This window comes from Brassica napus, chromosome C4 (assembly GCF_020379485.1).
Source record: "Brassica napus cultivar Da-Ae chromosome C4, Da-Ae, whole genome shotgun sequence".
Lineage (NCBI taxonomy): Eukaryota > Viridiplantae > Streptophyta > Magnoliopsida > Brassicales > Brassicaceae > Brassica > Brassica napus.
Window position 1 is genome coordinate 5,501,542 of NC_063447.1, and position 25,572 is coordinate 5,527,113.

Below are 25,572 nucleotides of genomic sequence, written 5' to 3' on the forward strand. Positions count from 1 at the left end.
TGGACTACAACAGAGAAAAAGCTTTCAAAGTTTAATGCGAAAGCACTGAATACAATCTTCAGTTCTGTAGACGAAAAGCAATTTGAGCTTATACAGGGCTGTGAATCAGTTAAGGATGCATGGGATATACTACAAAATGCTTTTAAGGGTACTGCGAATGTTAGGAGGATAAGATTGGACATGCTTGCATCACAGTTTGAAGACATAAGGATGAGTGACGATGAGAAGATAGGAAAATTCAGTGCAAAGCTTAGCTCCATAGCCAATGAAGCACAAGTTTTAGGTAAAAAATACGAAGATGCAAAATTGGTGAAGAAACTTTTGCGATGTTTACCTACTAAGTTTGCAGCACATAAAGCGGCAATAAACTTGACGATGAACACTGATGAACTCAAGTTTGCTGAGGTAGTAGGGATATTAAAGGCTGGGGAGATGGAATTGGAATCTAAGTTTTCAAAGCCTGCTCAAGACTCTAGAGTTACAGTTGATGAAGACATTCAAAGAGCTCAAAAACTTGAAGAATCTATTCACTTGATGATTCAGAAACTTGAAGAAACCATGAATCTCTTGTATAAGAAGTGCAACGACTGACTGCCTAGAGAAGAAGAAAGACATAAAATGCAGGTAGGGGTGTGTTTTAATTGTCATGGTATTGGACATGTCAAAACAGATTATCCATCATTCAAGAGAAAAGAACTCAAGTGTAATGGATGTAATGGTTATGGGCACATAAAATCAGAGTGTGTGAACACAAAGAAGATGAAGATGAAAAGAAGTTGCAGTGATAAAAAGCCAGAGAGAAAAGAAGATGCTCTCAATTTTGTGGCTCTTCATGGAGTTAAGGGGTCTGAAAAAGACATCACTAAAGGAGAATTTCGTGCGTCATGTGTGTCACACACCAATTCTGATGCGTCACACAGTGATACAGAAAGTGATCTACATGCGGATCTTGTAGCTGAATACCTGGTTCTCTTTGGTAAGTTTGCAGAACTCAGTCACGAAAACTTGCAGCTCATCAAGGATAAAGCTATGTTAAAAGCTCAAGTCAACATCCTAGAGATGGAACAGATTGACACGAAGGGTGAATCAAAGTATAGGATGACAGAGAATGATGAGGAAGATGAGCTTCAATCTCTTAAGAGAGTTATCGTAGAGCAGAAACAAGTTCAATAAGAGTCTGAAATAAAGTTTCATCAGATGAAACAGCCGTTGAATTAAGAACTTGAGAAGAGTCAACTTCTGGAAATACAACTTACTGAGAACTACAAGAAAGTAAGAATGTTGAACACTGGATCAACAAGTCTGGATCATATCTTGTCAATGGGACAGTCTCCAAAAATTAATTGGGGTTTGGGTTATCAAGGATCGACTTCACAAGATTATGACGAGGCTGGAGGAATAAGATTTATAAAAGCTGAAGTAAAATCAGATGACAAACCAAAAGCTGAAGAAAAATCAGAATCAGTGACAAAGACTAAAGAGAACCAAAACACATCTTGTGGGAATGGAGGCTTGTTATGTAGAAAGCGAGCTCATCATGGAACTAGTTCTCACACGGTTGACAAGAATGAAGAAATCAAGTTTGTAAAACGCTCAGTCCCAGCTGTTTCGCTGTACGAAAGGATGAAACTCAAGCAAAGATTGTGATTCCAAATATACAAGATATAAAAGTTGTTGCTAAGCGAATGAATGGCTGTCACTTTTGTGGTAAGATTGGACATAGTGTTGCTTTCTGTTATTCTCGGAGAAACCAGATTGAGCGAGCTTGGAGGATGGACCTTTGTTATGTGGAACCTAGAAGGTATGGACAAGTATGGATAGCTAAGAATGAGTTGTATCTCAAGTTTACGAATGGTGTGTCACACAAGCATACCAATGTGTCATACACTCGAATGGTTGATCAATATATATACTGAACTTGAAGAACCAGTTTGACGGCCTAGGAGGTATTGAGAGTTTTGATGGTCAAACAAGTATCATAAAGTTTTTCACAGAGTTTTTCACTCAAACAGGGGGAGATGGTACTTGATTCAGGGGGAGTTTAAGTTAATACTTTGAGTGGATGTATGATGCATATTATGCTTAGAGGTTATTGAGCTTGAGTTGTAAAACTCAATGAAAAAGGGGGAGAATGTAAGCTCAAGAAACTTGGAGCTTGATAGGTTGCTGCAGTGGTGGAGATTTGGTTCGTGTACATGTGTTACACATGGAGAGTAATGTGTGACACATGTTTCGGAGAATAAAAAGGAAACGTCAAGATGCGATGATGTGTGATATTTCTATATGTTTGGTTGACGAAATAAGCATTAAAGAAATGTTATTAGATCACAAATTGGAAGATTTGGTGATGCTAAAATATAGGAAATATTATATTAGATAATAGGAAAAGATTATTTAATATATATTGTGGCTTTACCTAAGATTAGGGTTAGAGCTTTTACGTTATAATTCTCAGAGAGAAACACAAAGGGTTTTGGGGTTTCATAACTGAGTGAATTGGTAGACTTGATCAACAGGTGTTGAGTCAAGCAAGTTGGGTGTGTTAGAAATCGATCTGTGTCGAGTTGTGTAATTCGGATCAAACAAGTCTGTAAGAGATTGTGTAAATGATTTCTAATAAAAGATATACGAGTTCTTGGAATTACTTTGTGCCCTGTGTTTTCGTTGTATCTCGATTTTACAAAAGAAATGTAGCAAAGCCTTCATTGCAAAGAACATCAACAGTAAGCATGTTTTCTTTTACTGCATTCCCTTTGAATCTGGAAAATGACTTCTTACATAAACTTATGTTATCTTTGCATTCCGTAAACATGTTAAGTGTAGCAGACCCGCTGGTCAACCCGCCAAAAACGTGAATGAAGCGGGGTGGGCTTGGACAAACATTCTCAGGCCGCAACCCGCCACGGGCCAACCCGCGTGGTCTGATATGTTGATGAACCCGCCGCGGGACTGTCCAGCTGGAAGCGGGTCAACCCGTCTGACAACTCTACATCTAAATCAACAGCAAACTGTTTTTTCTTCGAGAGGAAAAAGTCATAGTGGAATTTTCATGTCCGTTGACTCGTCCTATTCAAGTAACGTGAGACATGTGTCTTCAGAAAAGCTGGTCAATAAAATATCCTTGTAGAGTTTGATCAAATGTCGGCAATACAGAGAATCAATTTCAAACTAGAATATTTTAAGTTTCCATATTCTCAAATTCTATCTGACATCATATTTTTAATATATATATAAAGTCGTTTTAGATCATCCATTACTTAACAAAAGAAAATTAAAATTAAAATATTATTTGTCAACATTATTGTACCTTTTTTTTATCAGTAAAACTTTTAAAATCTCCTTAATTAACCCTTTAAAAACATAAATAACTTTTTCTGTTAATTCTTTTTACTCCTTTCTTTACATAAAATATTTGGGGTGATTGATTGGACTGAAACTGTAGAAAATTTATTTTAAAATTTAGTCCATATGATTTGTTTATTTAGTTTCAAGGGATGTATTTTTGAAATTTCATACAACTAAAAAGATGGAGTTTTAGAAAATAATATTTTTACAGTTTTTTTTTACTGTAACTTTATTTTTTTGGTTGTAGCTTTAAAAACTAATATAAAGCATGATTGATTGTTTCTAAAGTTGTAAATGAAAATTAAAGATAAAATCACTTTCTACCGTCCAACCAATCACTCCCGTCATTCTTGAATTTTCCAAACGTATTAATAAAACATGTTAATCTCTATAGTACTAAAATTTTATCTAATATTATTAGGGATACATTTTAAAAATTAGTTTAAACAAAGTTTTGTGTTAAAACTATAAGACGATATCATTTCTGAAAAAATAATAAAAAATTGAAAGCAATGTTTTGTGTAGAACAGACATAATAATATTTACATCCTCCAAAAATCTGGAAATTAAAATTTAAAATACCTGTATGAAAAATGTTTGAATTCTTGCTTAGTTGTGATCTGTGGACATATTTATTGATTTAGGATTCTTAATTAAATTACTATGGATTTTTTTTTGAAAGAATTGTTATATGTTTAATTCCCTGGAACCTTTAAATTGACGATAATTCTGTTCGACATACTTATGCATTTTTCAACAACCATCTATACTATTAAAAAGAAAGGATTTAAAAAAAAAAATCTATTTAAACAATGTTGTTAGATTATTTCATTAGACTTAACTATTTTTTTGGTCTTACCATATATTTCTCTAACTATATAAATACTTTACATAATTTAATTGAACTCATTTATTATTCTCTCATAATCTATTATATAATAACTCTGACAATAAATTCTCATGAATATAGGACAGATTATTCAAACATGTTTACACATGACGTGATCATTACCACATATAGTTCCATTAATAGTATAAAATTTTCAATGATTAAGAATTGGAAACTAAAAACCTTAATGTCAACTATTCAACTATGAAACATTAATTTAATTAAGTACATGCAATCAATTATTAAGATTTGATCTTACATTTTTATATATGAACTAAATGATTAATCTTATCATAAAAAATATCAAATGGGTCTATACGGGTTGGAGATTAAATGGAATTAGTAAAAAAAATAACTGGTTTAAATAACATGTTTAGTTACTTTACAAATTCTAACAATGCATATGATACGTTTTATTGAATTTTCACAAATGTAAAATATCTTGCGCTTTAAATCGTGTAGTTTAGGTTGTTTGAAAAAATATAAAGGATGAATAATTAAATATTAATTGTTTGAATAAAAATATTCGAGTCATTAATTTTTTGCATAATTTGGTTTATAAATAGTATTTTTAGGATATTTGGTTATTTAAAAATTATATATAATTAATATTTGTAGGTATATAATTTGTATTTTATAAATTTAAGTATTCATTTGGTTCTCAGTTCGGTTTCTATTTTCGGTTCCAAAAATATATGAAATGTTTGGGTATTTATGAAATTCAGCTTAATTTTGAATTTTTGTTTTCAGTTTGGTACGGTTTAGTGCATCCCGATGAATGTACCCAAATTTATATATTATTATATAGAAATTATATAAAAAGAAATTATTTAATTTCAAAAATAAATGTGCACTTTCCATTTCCATGCACGGGTCAAAATATAGCACCAACTTCAAATACGTTTAAATCAGTAAAGATTGGGACCATGTGTTAAATTAAATTCCGATGAAAGTCTCCACTCCTTATCTTCATAAGTCATAACTCACATTTTGGTGGTGGGTAAATGTTTATAATCTTTGTGTTAAAGGCAATTGTTATAAATCACCCGTTAATTTTACTCGACAACTATGTTCAAATGTACAGATTACTTTTACCATCAGTAATGCTCACTACATCTACAGTTGGTTCATACCATTTTTTTTTTTTGCTAACCGAGTATCCTGGCCTCACCGAAGTGGTCCAGACTAGAGATCGAAGTGAGCATGGACGCTGCCAGAGCGTCACCATGTGGCTCACCGTGTAACGGTTTTCGGTCTCGGGTACTGCAGCCCACATGTAAATTCCGCAGTGGCCAAAGCTCGAATCCAGGGGTGGGGCACTCCAGCTGGAGTTCCTGTACCACTAGACCAGAGCAACTTGGTTGTTCATACCATTTTTGTAACAATTTTTTATTCACAAATACTCTCAAGACTTAGAACTAGTACTACTGAATTGAAACTCAACATTGTCTAGGTACTACAAAAAAATCTCATTACCGTACTTGAAAATCTATGATGAATAATTAATTTCCAAATAGCGATGATCCTAAATTCTCAGCCGGAAAAGAATATCCTTAAAATGTGGTCACGTGGAAAAGCTGATTTTAGGTCACACTAGTGGCTTTGCTGAGAAAACAAAATAATTGGAGTCGGTGGGGTTCATATTCATGATAGCAAATATATTTAATAATTATGATTATTTACTATAGAGCTGCTAGTAAAACCATGATTAGTCCACCCACCACATGGACGTTGTACCAAATCCTTTGTTCTTATAGTTTTCTCTTTAGTTTTATTACTTAAAATTTCAGATGTTGCCTCTAGTCTTCTGAGCATAGTTTGGATCCTTTGAGCCAGTTTCACATCGGAGAAAATAATAGTAACTTTTATCCTTTAAAAAAAATGTATAGTTCGAGACAAATAGCGTTTATAAATAGAGAAACTGATACTCTTGGCTTCACACACAATAATTTATAAAATGAACTTATATCGTTTGGCATTAATTATCTTCGATTTAACGCAAATAGATTATGACAAACACGATCCATTGTGATTACTTACTAATTTACTATATGGTGCGGGTACTGATAAAATAATAAGTAAACCTAAGCTATAGATTACTCCAAAATCAAATGGCTATCGTTAAAAGCGTATATTAGGGTTGGACGAGCATTTCTTTCGTATGTTTTTTTTTTGTCCTAGGGCCTATGCAAACAACTTAGATTTTCAAATACTTTATTGGTTTGACTTGGTTATTAGTTTTATACTTTTATCTAACATGCCTCTTATTTAGTTTTAATATTTAAGGATTACTGTCTACTCCAAGTTTCCAACCCTATTTAACCGAAATCATTTGGTTTTGAGGATATACAGTGTATGTAGTTTAAAACTGTACTAAACCGTTACTCTTTAGTTTCCTAATTTGAATAAATAGTTAAAACGGATTCTAAAATACTACAGTCTGGCCCAGCTATAGTTTTGTTGTTGTCGTCGTCCTCAAGGATCCTCAGCTTTAAATATTTTGTATTTATACTGCTATTATGAGTATTCATGAACACTCAAATGTTTGTTATGGGTTTCATCTATAACCTATTGTCTATGTTTGCCGGAACAACTAATTATTCATAACCTAAAAATAAGATTAGTATAAGTAAATAATGAGTATCTCGTTCCACGGATTTGCAGCTTGCCTTTTAGCTGTCAACTTTTTCTCTATATCATGCTTTACCTATTGGCCTCTAGGTCCTCTACTACCACAAAGTTCGATTTCTGTATAGTACTAAAAAGGCATGGGTAAAAATTTAAAGCCAAAAAAAAAAAATCTCTTATTGCATGGTTTGAAATACTATATATAAAGATGTATTTTATTTTTATAAAGAATAGTCATAGGTCCATTTCGGATATGTATTATTAATACATGCTTAAAAACTTTTAGTGGTCAAACGGAACACCGAATACGATTCCACATTCAAACAAAATGTGTTCTCTAATTCCACATTCAAACAAAATGTGTTCTCTAATCAAAGTCTAAGATGAGGAATAAAACATGGACAAAATCACTTGCCACAAAACGCTTGGTTGATTTTATTATAAAACCTATATGATAAGATTTCTTCATCTCCCCAAGTTGACCATATCTTTATAAGAACTCATCTCCGTGTAAACATTAATTTGTCACGCCTCATCAACAACTAGTTGTAACATTGAAAACTCCACAGAAAAAAATGAGGTTAGGAAAGGTGAGAATACTGTACGATTAATAGATTCGATCTAACAAATAAAAAATTAAAAAATAAGCATAGTGGACGTTTTAGATTTTTTTTCGTAAAATAATAACGATCATCTGCAAGATTCTCCTTTATTCATTATTTTATTAAACTTTTGAATTCGATTTTGTTCTAATACAAGACAAAATAAAATGTTAATAATTCCGTCGGTTCATTCATTAAAAATAAAGTAAAAAATACATATATTTACACGTGGCGAATAACTATTAGTACACGTCAGTAAGGTGAAAGTGAAAGAAAAAAACATCGACGTTGAAACCAAACCGGTAAAAAAGACATAACACCACCACCATGTCTGTTGTTATTGTTAGCTGCGGTCCTACACAGCCAAACAGAGAGAAGAAGCACTAGTAGAAAGAAGAAGAAGAAGATCAGAGACTTAATCCTAACTCTAGATTAATCATAAGAGAACATGCGAGAGACTCGAAGCTTAACATCAATGTGTTCTACTCTGTTCTCAATCACGTGACTTTGCAACTTTCTTCTCTTCTCTCTCTCTCTCTCCGCCGTGTCTCGCGTTAAGAACTCTCGTGACGGTAGTCCATGGCGGTGGATGTTGAATCCGTGCTTCAGTTTCTCCGACGTAACGGCTTAACGGAGGCTGAGTCTGCTCTGAGAGACGATATCAACGAGAAGAACCAGCTCGCGTCTTTCGACTTCGAGAAGTTTCTCTTTCCGATTCCCCCGCCGATCAGAACCACCGTAGAAGATTCCGGCGATAACGGGTCGAAGTCTTCTTCTTCCGACGACGAGTTTGTCAGCTTGGACTCTTCCACTTCCGGCTTCTGCTCTTCTTCCGGTAAGTTTGACCAAATCTTGATTCGAAACCTGCTCCGTTTCTTGATTCTTGATTCTTGATCTGATTGCAACACGTGGAAGCTCAAATGCAGGTTTTGTGAATCCGTATGGAGATGGTTCATCATCATCATCTGAATCACAGTCTCAGTTTGGTACGGCTCGTACTTACCCTGAGTGGAGTGAGTTTTACTCCCAGACCAACAACAAGGAATTAGAGACAGAAGATGATGAAGAAGAAGAGTTCATGTCTCCTGCGTTTAGAGAATCTGATTTCTTCATCTGTCCTGCAACTACACAGGATAAGTTCATCACTGATAACCAATTCGAGAACAAGCTTGGCGTCTACGATACATCAGAAGGATCTCAGACTGAAACAAGTCTTGATTACTTAGATAAGTCTTTTCTTATTAAGAATCTTGAGGATGAGTACATTGGTTTGGATGATAAAACCGCTCAACTCGAAGAAGAAGAAGATGCAAAAGACAATGATGATTTGAAGGCCGGTGATCAAGTGGATGTAATAGATGAAGAGGTTAATGTTGTTCATGATCTTGAAGAAGAGGAGTATGAAGTGTTTGATCTTAGAATCATTCACTGGAAAAATAGGTATGATGATACTTTCTTTGAAGTGGTGTAATGTGATGGAATCAGGACAGGTCATTGGCCTATAGCCTGAAAAATTTACATATATATAGGCTTCCAAATTTATAAAAAAGAAAAAATTTATATAAACCTGTACGAAATTTTTATAGACTCAAAATCTCAAGACCGGTCCTGAAACGAAATGTGTAATGGTATGTTGTGGTGTTGTTTACAGGACGGGGTTCGAAGAGAACAAGGATCTACCGATTGTGCTGAACTCAGTGATTGGAGGAAGGTACTACATTACTGAATACATTGGCTCAGCTGCATTTAGCAAGGTGGTTCAGGCTCAAGATCTACACAACGGTGTCGATGTCTGCCTCAAGATTATCAAGAACGACAAAGATTTCTTTGATCAGAGTTTAGACGAGATCAAACTCCTAAAACATGTTAATAAGCATGACCCTGCTGATGAACATCACATCTTGCGCCTGTATGATTACTTCTACCACCAAGTAAGAGATCTTAAAATACATTCTTGTTCATAAGAAGTCTCTAATGCTTGAGAATCTGTAAACAGGAACATCTGTTTATCGTCTGTGAACTTCTCAGAGCAAACTTATATGAGTTCCAGAAATTCAACCAAGAATCCGGAGGAGAACCATACTTTAATTTAAGCAGACTTCAGGTTATAACGAGACAGTGTCTGGATGCTCTTGTGTTCCTTCATGGACTAGGAATCATACATTGTGATCTCAAGCCAGAGAATATACTAATAAAGAGTTACAAGAAATGCGAAGTGAAAATCATTGATCTTGGAAGCAGTTGTTTCCGCTCTGACAACTTGTCCTTGTATGTACAATCACGTTCCTATAGAGCTCCTGAAGTGATTCTTGGACTTCCATATGATGAGAAGATTGATTTATGGTCTCTTGGGTGTATTTTAGCAGAGCTTTGCTCTGGTGAGGTACAATCTAGTTACCATTATAAGCTTTGTCTATATACAGACACTAGTAATAACAAGAATTCATTTGTTTTTCAGGTTCTGTTTCCAAATGAAGCAGTAGCGATGATATTGGCTCGGATTGTTGCGGTTTTAGGTCCTATAGAAACGGAGATGCTAGAGAAAGGTCAAGAGACGGATAAGTACTTCACCAAAGAGTTTGATATTTACCACTTAAACGAGGTATTTTTTTTTTATCTTGATTTAACTGTAAGAAGTAAGGCGTTGTTGCTAGAATCTGATTCATTATGGTTGTTGTGTTGGTGTTATAGGAGAGCAATGAGGTTGAATATATAATCACAGAAGAGTCTTGCTTGGAAGATCAGTTACATGTTAGTGATGAACTGTTCTTGGATTTTGTAAGAAGTCTACTTGAGATCAATCCATTGAGACGTCCAACAGCTCTTGAGGCACTTAACCACCCTTGGCTTTCTTCTTCTTCTTACAATTGAATTTTGAGTTTTTATTGGCTTCTTGTGTTGCCTTGTTCTGTCTGATTCTTTGTTTCTGTTCTGTTTTTCTTTTCTTGATTTTGATTTTGATTGTGTTTTTGTTTTGTAATTGTGTATAGAACTGTTCAGATTGTAAATAAAATATATGTTTGGTTGGTCTATAGATCCAAACTTAAAAAGAAAAAGTAAATATTGGACCAACGACCATGATTTAATACTATAATGACAAAATATGATACATCATTCACTCAGTCTACTCTCTGTACCAAATAGCAATAATGGGTTGTGGTAGTTAGAACAAACTTCCAATGTAGCATATACTGTAATACATATCATAAGAAATATATTTTTTGATAAATATCATAAGAAATAGATACTAACAAAAAAACACATACTAACAAAGCAATTATTAGTAGTTTCTTTTTGCATATCATTTTATGGACTATATGCATTGCAAAATGTCAAAGGTATAATACGAAAGTGATGTGCTGCAAAAGAAAAAAAGAATATTGATGAATTTTTTTATTTATGTCGTAATAATAATTTAGATATGCTAGTAGTGCTACTGTGTATAGATTTAAAATCAAATAATAAAAACAAATATGCTGACAGAAATTAAATTTTGTTTAAAAAGATAAATATATGACTTAGAAAATATATGATTAGAAAAGTTTGACATTATTTTTTATTTTATCTCTTTTGACTAAAAAGTTTGACGTTGTAGCATGGCATGAAATTTTATTTTGAATATGTTAAATTAATACGATATGTTTTCTTAACTATCTGGTCAGCTAGATATATTATTGCATGTCCTGAATATTAACAGTTAACGTGATTTCTTATTTACTTAGAAATAAAATGCAATTAAATTAAGTGACTTAAAGACCGACAAACATTTGTTATGTAAGAAAAAACCTTGGTTGATGAGATGCACTCTTATCTGAGTGTTGCCAATATGTTGCACATGGTCTTTCTATAGGAAGCATATACGAGGAAACTCAATTAAGAAAGTAGCTATTGGTAGTGTTTCTTAATTAAGTAGTCTGAGATCTGGACATTAGTAAATGCGTATGAGACGTCTAGTCTACCTGCTAATTTACGTAACAAATTACTGAAGCTGGATAGGTACGAGCTAGAGTGCATATCATCAACCAAGGTTTTTTCTTACATAACAAATGTTTGTCGGTCTTTAAGTCACTTTATTAAATTGCATTTGAACAAAAGAAAAAATTAATTGCATTTGTTCGTGTGCAAATAATCTCACTTTCCTGAATGAAAAATCAATGCCAAAATTTGACCCGCTCTACAGATGATCGACCTACTGGACTTGTCAGTTGTCAACCATGTATTTTTTTATGCTTTATAATATTTGGTCTCCATGACCTCACAGCTCATGGTCTGAACAAAAAGAATCTAAAACTCCCATACTAACACATTTTTTGTAAATTTTCTCTTCGTAGATAACAAAAACACACCATAATTAGTAGCATACACAAAAACTATAACTAGAATCTTGAAAGGTAGCCACAATCAAATCCTCGTGAAAGGACACTAATTATAAGTTGATAACCCTAAAAACCACTTTTGTATCTATCTTTCCACTACCAAAAAAATAAAGAAGAAAAAAACACAAACAACTCATGAACACCCTAATTAATTTGGTCCGAGATCTCCTTAGCCAGCGGTTTCGTTATTGTAGAATACTTAGTCTTGTCAATAACGAAGCAAAGCTCACGAGTCTCTCTGCGCCTAAACATCCAAATATGTATAAAATCACAATGCTCCTTGAGATCACATGCATCCACGAACCCTTTCCATCCCGAAGTCAACACAGGCGTGCTGCTCCACATCTTGAACCTCATTGTCCTAGACACCTTCCCTGGTCCATACACCGTAACATCAAGCCCTTCTGTCAATCGCTTAATCTCAGAACCTGTTAAAAGAGGATGCATCTTTTTTTTCACTTCATCCTTCCCCAACATGAGCCTACGTTGATCCTCCTTCACGTCACTCACCGTAAGCTGCTTCTTTATCGGTTGACTGAATTGATCAACCAATTTAGCAACACGACTGGGTATATTCTCCACCAGGTCGGGCTTAGCTAGGTTCCATGCCTTAATAATCATCATGGTTTCCTTGGAATTGTCCTCCTTTTCAGCTTTACCCTTTTTATTAGACGAATTTTTTTCATCTCCTTCTCTCGGATGATATCGTTTATTTCGGCTTAGTGCTACTAATATTTTAGCAGCTCGTTTATCCTGTCGTGTTATTCTAACATCTGTGGTTTCCTCTGCTGAAGTCGGCATGATGAGCTCTCGCGTTTCCTCTGTTTCTCTTTAGCTGAGAATGCAACAAGACTGCTAGGGCTTTTCTTTCTTTCTCTGATTTTTATTGTGAGAATGCTTACATATTCACCTTCGAAGAAGAATATATAAATAAAATATTTTTTTTTTAATTCGTAAATAAACTTACTTTTATGCGACTTTCTTCCTTTTATTTTATTTTTCATTGAGATATAGTCACTTATTTTCATTATACATAAAAGATGTGAACAATTATCGAATCTAGCTAGAAGATATTGATCATGTTCGATGATGATATCAATTAGTAAATTATCTCAATTTATTTTAAGTTGATGGATTAATTTATTAGACTGGTTGATGAATAATTCATAGTAAAAATATGACAAATAAAAATTGTTAAATAAAAACCATGATGGAAAAAACCTTCAAACAAATTGGCAAAATATGTTTTTATAAATAGTTTGTTTCATCTAGTTTAGCTTAACGAGAAAGGTAAATAGTTATAGTTCAGTTAAACTATTACATTTCTCGTTTAGTTACCTTTTTTAGTTTTTTTTTTCATTTCAGCATCTTACCTATTTAGTTTTCACATTTCAGCATTTTACCTAAATTTTCTTTTCCATTTCAGCATTTTTCCTATTTAGTTAATTAATTATGTTTCCTTGTATAAAACAGCCGGTTTAGTTCACCCCATTGCCCAAGAAATCGGCTGTTTATGACGATTTAATTAGTACAAACTTTTTAACATTTTTATAAATAAAAAAGACAAGAGAATAAGAAATAAATTTACACTCGTTAAACCGTTATTATTTGGCATGATAAGAAAGTGTTTGAAGACGTGCTTTCCTTGCTCTCAAATTCTTCCAAAGCAAAGCTTCTTCTCTTTTCCTTCTCTTATAAAGTGGGCTTATTTCGCCCCACAGGCCCACTAATGATTTTTGTCTCACCCATGGCTAAAGCCTTCGTGAACAAATACTAAACATTGGGCAAAACAAGTTGTTTTAATTTTTGAAGTTCTAAACGTTTTTAATCATACAAAGATAAACATGTTAAATAAGAAAGTCAATATAGAAGATAAACGTGTCCCTAATTGCGGATTTCCCACTATATTTACGGGAACTAATCATCAGTCATAGTTTTTCTGTTAATGATCATCATTATCATCAGTTTTAATTAGTATCAGTCTGACTTTTTCAATATCAAACAAAGATAGATAAAACACACACAAAATGAAGAATATACAAAGAAAGCAGCAACGATGTTCATCCTTGTTCACTGACGCGACCTCCTCCGAGCTTCCTCAGTGTTATATTTTGTTTCTAAACCTAAAACTTCCTTTTCTTTAGAAGAGATTGTCTTTTTGTGTTGATTTAGTAGGGAATAGAGATTGATCACATTTTAAATTGTAATGCACGTCTCTTAGAGCTTTTGCTTCGAATTAGTTTTTTGGGTCCTGCATTTAGGTTGGGAATGTTACACTTGACTTTCATATGAATTATTGTAGAGTGTTAAGTGAATCTACAAAAGCCTTCTTCTTCGTCTTTGTACTTGTAACATTTTTTTCAATCCAATACTTTTTTGTTAGATCGTTTTTTTTGTTGATTGGATCTCACATGTTTAATATCAGTGAAAAAAATTCGAGCTTCAGAAACGATGGCGGCCTTTCCTAATCCCAATTCTAATGCTGGACTGAAGAAGCTCGACGAGCATCTTCTTACACGTTATTACATTACAGGGTTAGACACTTAGACATGTCCCTTTTTGATTTTTATCACAGAGCCTCAACGATGTCTTCTTTTAATCAAGTTGTCTTACTTTACCTCTCTTTCAATGAAGTACTGCACAACTCTTTTTCCCCCCTTTTTTTATAGTAGTGCACAACATTAATAGATTAGATTCTCTCACCTTTAGCTTTTGGAACAATCAGTTGCATGCAGACTTGATATATTTACGATGTCTAATAACGATTGTTTTTCGGCTATATATGTACAGTCACAAGGCTTCAAAGGATGATATCACCGTCTATGCGGCCCTTTCAAAACATCCACCATCGCAATATGTGAACGTATCTCGTTGGTACAACCACATTGAGACTCTATTGGGTATCTCGTACGTTCCTCCACATATGGGTGATATCGGCTTACCATTAAATTAAAATGCTTCTCATTCCTTTAAATGACTACTTTGTCCATAAAAAAAACTGTCTAACTAGTGTTTTTATTTGCATGCAGAGGTATCTCTTCTCAAGGGAGTGGTGTCAGTATTGACGGACTGGTCTCTACCTCAGAACATGCGGTTGCTGATTCTAATGTACTCTATTGATTGTTTATTTGTCCATAAGGGTTTCATGAAACCATAGGTTTGGCTCTTATATATATGGTTCATATACCATATGGTAGGATGGTGTTGTGGTTGTTGATAATGATAATGATCAAGATGTTGACCTTATCGGCGAAGATACCCAAAAGGAAAAGAAAAGTGCTGAAGAGAAAGCAACTTCCACAAAGAAGAAAATATGTAAGTTTCGGTTTGAACACATCTTGTTAATTTATCTACTCATCGTTTATTCTTTGGACAGGTTGGGAGTCGGTTTTAATAGTTATCATACCGCAGGATTGTCAGACCAACATGAAGAAGCTAGAGGAACGTCTAAGAACTATTCAAATGGAAGGACTGATTTGGGGAGCATGTAAGAGTTGGCACTAACACCTTCAACATGTTTCTAAATAAAGGCATACTAATAATATTATGTAAATATTTTAGCAAAACTTGTCCATGTTGGATATGGAGTCGAGTTGTTGCGGATCATAGCCACCATGCCTAGAAATGAGAACATTGATGTTTTCGACGTACTCGTCGGTGACTATATATCTTTTTTAGGAGGTTTCAATGTTGAGACTGCGGGCTTGCGTCAATGTGAGTTAATTTGTGTTGTACTCTCTAGATAAATATGCATTGGATCTTCCTCATTTTTATTTAATGGCAAAATCATCAGCTCTAGTTCTTATCAACCCAAATGATGAAGAGACCGACATGAAGAAGCTAGAGGAAACTGTAAGATCCATTCAATTGGCAGGGCTGTTTTGGGGAGCATGTAAGTTAGTGAATCTCTTAACACTTTCTATATTTTTCTGAATTATCAGGCGGTTTTATTTATATTATTCTGAAGTCTCTCATTATTTACTACAGCAAAGCTTCTCTCAGTTGGCTATGGAATCAAGTTGTTGGGGATCGAGTGCACAGCTGTTGGACACCTTGTTCATCTTGGACGCAGAGTAGGTCTGCAAGGGTTTTCATGGATTACATGTATTGCTTATATAATATAGTTTGTTCAGTCTTATATATTATTGCTTCAATATTGTAGGATAATGCCGCTGATGATGATGATGATGTTAACCTTTTTGGTGAAGAGAGAGCAGGTTCTTTATCTAAAATTTAGGAAGGAAGTCATAAACATTTTAATATGAATCTTACTTTTTTTTTAAAAAAGAAATCATATCTACGTATTTTAAATTTTGGGAGCAAAGACGATGTTTCATTGTGGGTATTTTCATCTCAACGGTAAATAATAAATGTCTTTATTATTCGGATTATATATATGTTCGAGCAGCAGGTAAGTCAGGGTTAGTGCTTCGAAAGCTGTTTGGTGACACGCCCGACATAAAGAAGACAGAAGAAACTGTAAGATCCCGTCAGATGGAAGGAGTAGTATGGGGAGCATGTAAGATGATTAATCTCTTACACCCTCAATATCTTTTTTTATACATCTGAAGACTTTAATTTGCAATATCTTTTGGATTTTACAGCAAAGATTTACAATGTTGGCTATGGATTCAAGTATATGCGGACCATATTCACCATTGTTGACAACCATTTGTCTCTCGATACTGTCACTAGAAACACTGGCGGTATCCCCTTGAACAGAATACGTAAGCGTCAAAAACCATTTTTAAACTCCTTGAAGTTGTTAATGTGAAAGAAGATATGTTTTGTATTAAACCTTGGCTTGAAAAATAATGCAGAGGATCGAAACAACCTTTAAGGGAAAGCTTTATTGGAGATCTTTTTCCTTTGGGAAAATATTTTTCAAAATAAAACAGACAGATTAATAAGCTGAGTATCATCATCCTGATGTAAAATTATATACATCTGAGTTATGAATAAATACAATAAGTAATAGCTTTGAAGATTCCAAGTATGGATCATCTTATATTAAATTTTACATATTGAACATAATGTAGACTCTATAATTACATTTTTCTTCAATATGATAGGTATTAAACACTATTGGAGATACCAGAGCAAAGATCCATTTGATCTTCAAGCTACATTATACAATACCTCAAAAGCTTTTTTTGAAAATGGTACATCCATTGCTATTAAACCAAATCATTCGAAGATGAAACGCATAAGTAGCTTTACTGATTTCATTTTCTCACCCTTCTTATCATACAAAGGAACAGATCGAATCCCTGGTCTTAGTTCTGAAACAGGCAAGCATGTTTGTCCACCAAAGTCATCTTTATCAGACATATCGTACTCGCTGACTTCGATCCTCAACAATGCAAGCTCTGGAACTGTCAATGGGAAAATGAACTCCTCATCCCAAATTGGATACCAATTGTCTTCAATTACTCTTGTCTTCCTCTTTGCATTATCTGCTGGTACACCCACTATGTACACCTACATATATAAGCTCACAAATCTAGTAAGGTTTTTGAGTAGTTGAAGAATATTAGAGAGACCCTATCTGGTGAAATTGATATTACCTTAGTGTAGAAATCAGGAGGAGAATATGAATCGAAATGAGTGTGACTGAAGTCTAGACGCCATCCATCTCCCATATACACTTTCACCTATTGAGAAACCACATCAAAATAATAAGGCATATATATATGACATTCAAAACGTTAAAAGCCATCCTTTAAGTATGTAGATTGTTGTTGGCTTGCCTTTAACGTTTCTTTCACAGGAATTTTCTTTCTAGGGTCAAATACTTCATCGTGAAACCCTTTCTTCATCAAGAAGTTAGGTTTCTTTACATATCCGCAACCTCCATTGGCTCTAAACATGCCGTGCATCAACCACAGAGATTTCCCATATCCCTATAATAACAAAAAGATTTGTCTTATGGAAATTGAACACATGGCATGAACTAAAGGCAAAAAGGTAACGTAAGAGTCAAGGTATCCTTAGTTCTTCTAAACCCAAAGTTTGTTACCTGCATATTGAAGGCAATCATTTGTGCTCCATGAATCCAACCAATAAGCGGTTTATAGTTTGAGGAGTTAAACCTTGTCCCTTTTGGGTATATGCGAAGTATATTCCTCTGTGTAAACCTAGAAGACAACATATAGACTAGAGTTTATGTTGCGTGCCTCTCAAGTCTGTTCAAAAGATTAGGATTGTATTAGTATTACCTTACAACATCCTGACTATTTGATGAACAAGTCCTGTCCAGTTCCTGCTCACTTAAACTCAAACGTCTCACTTTATCAACCACAACTTTCATCTCTTCTTTCACCGTCCCCTTTGGTTTCCCAGCATGAATGGTGATCAATCTTTTGTAAGCGGGTTTCTGTTCTTCACTGACTTCTTCTTCCTCTTGATCACTATCATTCTAATACAAAACTCAAAACTAAGTTACAAAAACAACAAACAATGTATTAAGTTCCTTTTTTGTTACCTTGTTTTCACAACAATCTTCATAAAACAAGATGCTTTCTAGTGTCTGAATCTCCTCTTTTCTAGGTGTTTCTTCCTCTGACGATGGAGATGCATTATTATTGTCCTTTTGTTTAACAATAGGGTTGCTTGATTCAAGATACTCTTTAGGTGGTTTAGTTGAGATCATTATCCGATGTAGCAGTGAAGCAGGAGAAGGAAACTCTGCTAAGCTTTCTGATTCAGGGTAATACAACATTTCTCCAAATATCAGCGTAGCCATCTAAACAAAGAAAGAAACAAAAAATAACTCATAAAATATATGAAATAAAACTTATAAATTGGGTTTTCTCATAGGCAAACAATATCTACGAAATGGCCTAATAGTCCTCCTATCATGTTAAATTCAAATTTATCACGAGTTTCCAAACTTAAAATCAATTAGTAATTAGTGTATCGACTATGCTCTTTTATATATTAGTTAATTATTTCTTTAACTATAGAATGTGAAATTTCGTTAGATAAATTCACAAAGATAGATAATATTGTGTTACCTCAGCCACTTTGGCTTGAAGATCAGCAGTAAGATGATCCTCTAAAGTGATGATAACCGGATAAGGTGAGCTAGAAAACGCGTAATCTCTTATCGCTTTCAAGCAACTAATCAGCGGTACAGGCGTTGTGAGCGTTCTGAAGATAACAAGAAACCAATACTAAAATGTTTTTGTAAGAAAGAAACAAGAAGAAGAAGCAGACAAAGGTTTTTTTACCTTCCATGAAGAACATTGATATCTGTTCCAGTAGAGTTAGGCCAAAGATCAAGCTCAATGACACGAACTCCTCTTTGCAAAGCTTTGATCACAGGGACTTCGCTGCAATCGCTGCTTAGTTGATTCCCCGTGAGATACGAGTTGTGTCCCGTGTATATAAAGTAATGCGACAATGGAGCCGACATGTCTTGATGTACCTGTCTCAAACACAACACAAACATTTCTTGTAAGAACAGCGTTTCAATCTTCAAGAAAATCAAGATTTGAGTTTTTTTTTTGTGTGTTTTTACGTGAGGCGTGATGGGAGGATTGAGATCGTCGTAGAAGAGGAAGTTGAAGAAATCGTCCAGGTCAAGTCCGTGGCGTGTGAACCGCGTGACGTGGTGTCTCCGTCGTATGACCTCGTTGATCAACCGTTGCGCCTCCGCGACGGTGGTTCCTGAGTCTCCTTGGTGGTCGTCGAGGAAAGAACAGAGCTGCTCTGCCCCCATGACGCCTGATGATGCGTCTCCGTCGCTGGAATCTCCGTCGCCTCCGCCGCCGCCGCAGCCGACGGCGAATTGGCAGAAGGCGTCGCGGACGTCGTCGGTGGGTTGGACTTCGTTGATCTTGAATTTACGGTTGAAGCATTTGAACATTTTGTAGTTGTAACTGCCATTGTCGTAAGACTCTGTTTTCTTCTCCTTCCCCATTTGTCAAAATGTAATTATTATTATTATTTAGGGTTTTCTTGCGAATCAAGAAAACTTGTTCTTCGGGAATCAAAGAACTGAGATTTGGTGATTCGGAGGTTGAAGAATGAGGAGAAGGGAGAGAGTTCCTACAAAACAGGAGGCTTTGAAGCGGGATCGTTTGTCTTTTTTTTCCTTTCGAGTCTTTTTGAAAAATTATTATCTAATTTTTTTCTCTTTTCTTTTTCTAAAACTGTTTTGAGAAAAAGGTCAATTTCTTTCTGATTCTTCTTCTTCTTCATTTGTTAGGAAAAAAAGTTTTGTTAAAATTACTAATAAGAGAAATTCTTAATTTTAGTATTGGATCTTTTATTTAGTAAAGGTTATTTCTTTCTTAATATGAAACTATATGTTTTTAGTTTTTTTTTTTTTTTTTGCAGTGTACTGGAATAGCTTTCTATTTTCATTAATCATCTCATCATCACCTATGATTAGGGATTTAAATTTGATTTTACAAATAATGTTGATTGTCACTTTTTTGGCAAGTAGATACACACTCTAAACATTTTCATCTGATTATATGCATGCAAATATCCCCGAAAGCGACATCCGATGAAACTGGAACGATATAGATAACATTAGCATGACCCCTGCGCAGTGGCGGACTTAGCAGTAAATTTATATGGAGTCACAATATAAATAAAATTGTGTAATTTGAAAAAAGATATTTTGAAGGGTCATTGGTAGGATCAAACCCAATATATGTGGGTTCAATACTGCACTTTCCTACCACTGAGCCACAATTGATTAACAAACAATAGCTTACAAACTGATATTTATACTATTTTGTGGTGTTAGTTGATCCCACAACCTTTCAAACGGGTCTGCCCCTGTCCATGCGGAAGGATGACACGCATAAGTTGAGAAATGATCTAAATTTTTAACCCTTTTTCAAAAAAAAGATGCATGCAAATGTGTAAGTGACCATATTGATGTATGATGTTGTACCAGAAGTATAGAAGATAGGTTGAAACAAAAAAAAGGGTATTGAAAGGTAGGTTTACGTTTGTACACTGTGAATATGATGAACAATGTAGAGAGAGAGAGACTCAAACTTAGTTATGTGACTTAAGCGCCAGCTAACCAAGTGAGAACCATAAAAAGTAACACATGCTTTTTCACAAGTTATATGTTGTTTCTCATTATATCTTGTGTGTTTACATGTCGGCTTTACGAACTTGGGATAATCTTGAACTGTGTCCATGTAACCTGATCGTTCCTGAGGTGTAGACGCGGAAGCCGTTACTGGACGAGACAAGTTTGATGCCTTTGTGTATATTCGACTTGGAAAAAGTCTTGTAGCATCTTCGATAGTGCTTAGGAACATGTACTGGTTTGACGAAACATGCCTTTTCGAGGTGTGGAATTGCATGAAGATGAGAAGGGAGATGGATAATAAATTCACCAAAGTCATCAGTAACAGCTTTTATCCAGTTTGATCTCTTTTTGAGACCAGTGTGGCACTTGATGGCCACAGTGGCACCTTTAACATGTCAATGGTCTGATTATTATGTGTAAACATGAAGACGACTTAGACGCAAAGACACATGTATATAGAGAATACCTGAAACAGGGGAGTTGCAAAGAAGAGAACCGGTGATAACCACAGAGGAGAGTTTGTGTTCCCCGTAGCCATTCATCTCAGCCATCTCTATTCTGCTCCAAAACTTTTCTGCAGCTACGAATTCTCCGTTGAAGAAGGCAAAGAAGAAGAATAAGAAGAAGCAACGTAAGATGAGGAAACTCTCCATATCTTAAATTTCTTAATATGTTTACTTTGCTTAATAAATGAAATAAGCATGTGTGTATGAAGAGGATGTATTTAAGTAGAGGAAATGGTCAATTTGTCCGACTCCATTTGGTTTGATTCCAATATGTTAATTTAGCTAACTACATGATGTCAAAAAAAAAAAAAAAAAAAAAAAAAAGCTAACTACATTTGGGAAAATAATGTAGTAGTTAGCAGAAACAACACCAAGAAAGATTGATCAGTTGACTCCATTTGTGGGTTTGGTCAGTAAGCACTAAGCAACCATTGGCTTAAGGGTTTGTTGGAACAAAACCATATTTGATTATTCTTCCACAAAAACAAGATGCATCAACTTTAACTGGCCTAGAAATTTGAGCATTGGAATTCTTTACGGCCCATCATTTGTGTTGACATCTGACAATATATAGGTGATGCATTATATGATAATCCAATTCCAACAACACCAAAACAATAAACAAACTCGTTCGGATTTAATACGGTCGATAGTACATCACAGCCTCTTTATGATAAACATGCATTTTTAGTTTTAGATTATTTTAGAAAACATACATAGAAACACAAAGATATAAAGGCTCATTTTTAACTGCTAAAAGTAGCGAGGAAGCTGATGGGGCCTTTGCCGGTAAAGGCCGCCTGAAGTGAAAAGATGAGGAATGCGATCATGGCGAGACGAGAGTGTTTGATCTCAGCCAGCTTCAAGGTATCCAACTTCTCTGGGTCAGACCCGAGTCCCAACGGGTCAAAATACCCACCCGGGTAAATACGTTTCTCCGGATCCAGCTCAGCGTTACGCTGGAACTCTATGTAACCAACAACTAACACCTCGATCCATATCAATGTCGTCAAGGAAAATGGCAATGGCTGTCCCAAATACGATGAACCTTCCACCAGTTCCACCTAGTAGGTGTGTGACAACAAGAACAACCCGAACCGAACAATACCAAATAAAATTAATAAACCAAAAAAATAATAATCAAGAACAAAATATGATGCATACAATTTAACATATAAAATGCATTAAAATCATGAAACATTTTTTTCTTAAAATGATATTAACCAGCATTATATATATAGTTATTATATTATTACTGAATTTTTGTTTCAACTAAACAGAACCGAAATGAAATAAAACCAAACCAAATAATATATCTCCTAGATTATATTTGCGAAGTGATTTTGCCACATGTCTTTTTTACAATCAATTTCACAAAACAAATATGACATGACTACTGAAATTGATGACATATCTTATAATTTAATATGACATGAACAATTGCATTTAATGTTAATTTACATTTTTGGTAAACTTTTTAAATATGGTAATAACTCATATATTACATTTAATGTCAAATTATATTTTTGGAAATTTTTTTAGAATACGAGAATAACTCATAAATCATCATTAAAATAAATATATTCAAATATGTCATTATAAATTTCGAAATATAATATAATTATATATTTTTAAATTATAAAATTTTATTACTAAAATTTTCAAAAATGTATAAATTTTTTAAGAAAATTATAAAAATTTAATCGTAAAATCATTATTTTCTTATATATCTACAACTTTTATAAATATTGTTTAATTTTAATTTTTGATAATTATGCAACTTTTACAAATTTATTTAATATATTTAATTAAAATAAATAGATAGAAAAATCTATGTAAGATTATAATTTCAAATATATACATGCATATTCTTAAATATAATTTTTATATTTAATTAAATCAAATTTATATTAAAATATTGATATGAAAAAAAAATTTACAATATTAATAAAATTTTATTTTAAAATATAATTTATATTTATCTGTTAAAAATTATTTTAATTTTTTTTTACTTCACGAAGACAACTAGTGTTCCAGATATGCAATGTTCGGACACTTTGCTATGCTTTTAATATTTAAACGACTATTGTCAATCATGCAGAACGTTCTCATTTTCTTGTTTAAACACTTTGTATCTTAGTTCCAACGACTGACACGTGGACAACTATATTAGTGATGATAGAAATGAACGCACCTTTCCGGCGTCTTGCCAGGCGATTCCGGTGAGACCTTCGACGGCAAGAGCGCCAAGAGTACCAAGCATGGCCCACCTCCCATGGATCAGCTCGCATTCTCTGAACCTTTCGATCCCGAACACTTCAGTGTAGGGCTGAAACGGCGTTGGGTTGATCTCTTTCGATTCCTGCCTGACCCCAAGGAGTCCACCCGCCACGTTCTTGGCGAGGTTTTGGTCAAGCCCGTCGAAATCGTACTGAAGATACTCAGCCGGTTTACCTAAACCGAAGGGGTCGAATCCACGGTCTCCGATCATCGAACCGTCTAGCCATTCCGGCGGGTTTGCGCCGGGGAACCAAACTAGTCGGTCTCCGTCGTTTTGGATCTGCTTTGTTTTCTTCGGCGCTGGAGCTGGTTTCTTTTTCCCGAAGCTGAAATTGAACTTGGCTTGGACTCTACCGGCTCCCGAACTTGGATCTTGGATCCGGATCCCAAAGATACCAGAGGCTGCAGCGGCAGTGGTGGTAGCCATTTTGAATTGTTTCGGCTTGGCGACTGATGAAATGTTACAAACGTATAGTTTTTAAATAGAATAAATAATAACGTGAATATGTGATGGTAGATAGAAGAAACCTTATCTCAGCGTTATCTCCTGTGATTGGTCTCTTTAACTTTATGCTTTTGTGGTGTCTGTATTTTCAGTGACGTTGCACTTTTCTTCTTTGGTCCTAATGGTTGGTGTCTTTTCATTTAAGGTGTTCCTTTGTTTCTAATGATCTCTTTTGTCGATTTTGCTAAACATAAAGATTTTGGTCCCCTAAGCTCTCTCTATGAAGCCCATTTATTAATAAGCCCATTAGTCGATGACAACGGAGACTACCCTACATAGATTTAATTGAACCTTCTGAAGTTTAAGCCCCTTAAATCGTGTCGCTCGATCCAATAATATGATAAGCTATGTCCTACGTTTTGGTGCATTTGTATTTGACGTTATAGTTCGATTATTTCTGGACCATAGATTAATGATTTGAATAAACATTGTCGTTGTGCCACAATCTGGATTCAGACCCGATTAAATGCATGATTAAAGGAACAAGATTGATTATTTCTGTCTTATTTGCGTTCATAAGAGAAACCAAAATTGATTCTACTACAATTTTAGTTTGGCATAGAGTACTGGGCTTATTTTCTCATTAATAAGCATGCTGAAATTCCGATAACAAGAAAACTCGGTCTACATAAATAGAAACGAAAACATTATAGAAAAATTGTTGAGAGATATTTCCTGATACTTCTATTAAATTAAGAAAATAATGTTGATGTTCATATTTTAATCTATGTATAAAAGTGGTAATATCTAAAAAAGCGTGGATCATAGAAACTAAAATAGATTCGCAAACTTTAGAATTGTCACAATAATTTTTGTTTTCTTAATCGTTATTAATGAAATAAAGTTTGTCTCATTTTCTTGCTGAACAAAATGAACAGAGACTTGTTAACACAAACTAGAATAGAGGAACCAACTGCTACATGTGATCGCATATTATTTATCTGCCGAACATATCTCAAAACGTTATTTTCTGTTTTCATTTGTTTCATTATACATTAGAAATATATATAAGAAGTTTTTTACCAAAAAAGATATATATAAGAAGTGTAACAGTAAATAACAAAATCCAACCAAGATTTATGTTTTAATTATATATGATAATAATTAGGTTGCAAAAGATTATATATGATAATACTGCACTATGCGTGAACCTGAGTGTGAATTTGAAAACTATTTTAGGACCAATGAACTAATGCATTATCATAATAAAACGTACATAAAAGGAAAAAAATAACAAATATGATTGAAGCTAAGATCAATAGTTTAGACTTATGAATCTGACCAGACTTGAGGAAACTTAAAACCCAAGTCATTGGCTAAGATATATTACAAAATGGACAGGGGCAGCGGTAGCAGCCGGAGCAAACGTTCATCCAAATG

The 25,572-nt window shown here is 34.3% G+C and overlaps 6 protein-coding genes across 10 annotated transcripts; 2 read left to right on the top strand and 4 right to left on the bottom strand.

Moving 5' to 3' along the window:
* The first annotated feature begins 7,805 nt into the window (after positions 1–7,805).
* LOC106397611 (serine/threonine-protein kinase ppk15) lies at positions 7,806–10,496 on the top strand. 3 transcript variants are annotated; one of them, XR_007321915.1, is made up of 6 exons: positions 7,806–8,299; positions 8,391–8,904; positions 9,116–9,395; positions 9,461–9,842; positions 9,923–10,066; positions 10,156–10,496. XR_007321915.1 is itself a non-coding variant. In XM_013838228.3 (6 exons), exons 1-6 carry the CDS (start codon positions 8,044–8,046, stop codon positions 10,333–10,335), a joined length of 1,761 nt encoding a protein of 586 aa, XP_013693682.1. In that variant the 5' UTR covers positions 7,806–8,043; the 3' UTR covers positions 10,336–10,496. The 3 variants fall into 3 exon arrangements, 2 of the variants coding, with proteins under 2 accessions (XP_013693682.1, XP_022563278.1); XM_013838228.3 differs by having other exon boundaries at positions 9,461–9,847; XM_022707557.2 differs by lacking the exons at positions 7,806–8,299; positions 8,391–8,904; positions 9,116–9,395 and having other exon boundaries at positions 9,474–9,842.
* Positions 10,497–11,984: 1,488 nt separating this feature from the next.
* On the bottom strand, positions 11,985–12,464 carry LOC111208583 (putative B3 domain-containing protein At4g03170). The gene has a single exon (XM_022707752.2). It carries the CDS (start codon positions 12,462–12,464, stop codon positions 11,985–11,987), a length of 480 nt encoding a protein of 159 aa, XP_022563473.2.
* A 399-nt stretch (positions 12,465–12,863) lies between these two features.
* Positions 12,864–16,795, top strand: LOC106398542 (elongation factor 1-delta 1-like). 3 transcript variants are annotated; one of them, XM_022708035.2, is made up of 13 exons: positions 12,864–13,943; positions 14,266–14,374; positions 14,631–14,747; positions 14,870–14,948; positions 15,038–15,155; positions 15,217–15,327; positions 15,402–15,554; positions 15,634–15,732; positions 15,828–15,913; positions 16,003–16,057; positions 16,249–16,359; positions 16,445–16,567; positions 16,661–16,795. In XM_022708035.2, exons 1-13 carry the CDS (start codon positions 13,868–13,870, stop codon positions 16,678–16,680), a joined length of 1,257 nt encoding a protein of 418 aa, XP_022563756.1. In that variant the 5' UTR covers positions 12,864–13,867; the 3' UTR covers positions 16,681–16,795. The 3 variants fall into 3 exon arrangements, 2 of the variants coding, with proteins under 2 accessions (XP_022563756.1, XP_022563757.1); XM_022708036.2 differs by lacking the exon at positions 12,864–13,943 and having other exon boundaries at positions 13,955–14,374; XR_002660619.2 differs by lacking the exons at positions 16,445–16,567; positions 16,661–16,795 and having other exon boundaries at positions 15,828–15,917; positions 16,249–16,307.
* Positions 16,796–16,898: 103 nt separating this feature from the next.
* LOC106400157 (phosphoinositide phospholipase C 6-like) lies at positions 16,899–20,149 on the bottom strand. Its single transcript, XM_013840553.3, has 9 exons — positions 19,363–20,149; positions 19,073–19,269; positions 18,857–18,992; positions 18,325–18,585; positions 18,059–18,258; positions 17,860–17,977; positions 17,591–17,743; positions 17,408–17,494; positions 16,899–17,321 (listed from the first exon to the last, which is right to left on the bottom strand). The coding sequence occupies exons 1-9, from the start codon at positions 19,762–19,764 to the stop codon at positions 17,028–17,030; spliced, it is 1,848 nt and encodes a 615-aa protein (XP_013696007.1). The 5' UTR covers positions 19,765–20,149; the 3' UTR covers positions 16,899–17,027.
* A 120-nt stretch (positions 20,150–20,269) lies between these two features.
* On the bottom strand, positions 20,270–21,653 carry BNAC04G05250D. Its single transcript, XM_013840403.3, has 2 exons — positions 21,368–21,653; positions 20,270–21,286 (listed from the first exon to the last, which is right to left on the bottom strand). The coding sequence occupies exons 1-2, from the start codon at positions 21,552–21,554 to the stop codon at positions 20,961–20,963; spliced, it is 513 nt and encodes a 170-aa protein (XP_013695857.1). The 5' UTR covers positions 21,555–21,653; the 3' UTR covers positions 20,270–20,960.
* Positions 21,654–22,025: 372 nt separating this feature from the next.
* Positions 22,026–24,296, bottom strand: LOC106401014 (chlorophyll a-b binding protein CP29.3, chloroplastic-like). The gene is made up of 2 exons (XM_048753414.1): positions 23,602–24,296; positions 22,026–22,471 (listed from the first exon to the last, which is right to left on the bottom strand). Exons 1-2 carry the CDS (start codon positions 24,112–24,114, stop codon positions 22,154–22,156), a joined length of 831 nt encoding a protein of 276 aa, XP_048609371.1. The 5' UTR covers positions 24,115–24,296; the 3' UTR covers positions 22,026–22,153.
* Between the last annotated feature and the right edge of the window lie 1,276 nt (positions 24,297–25,572).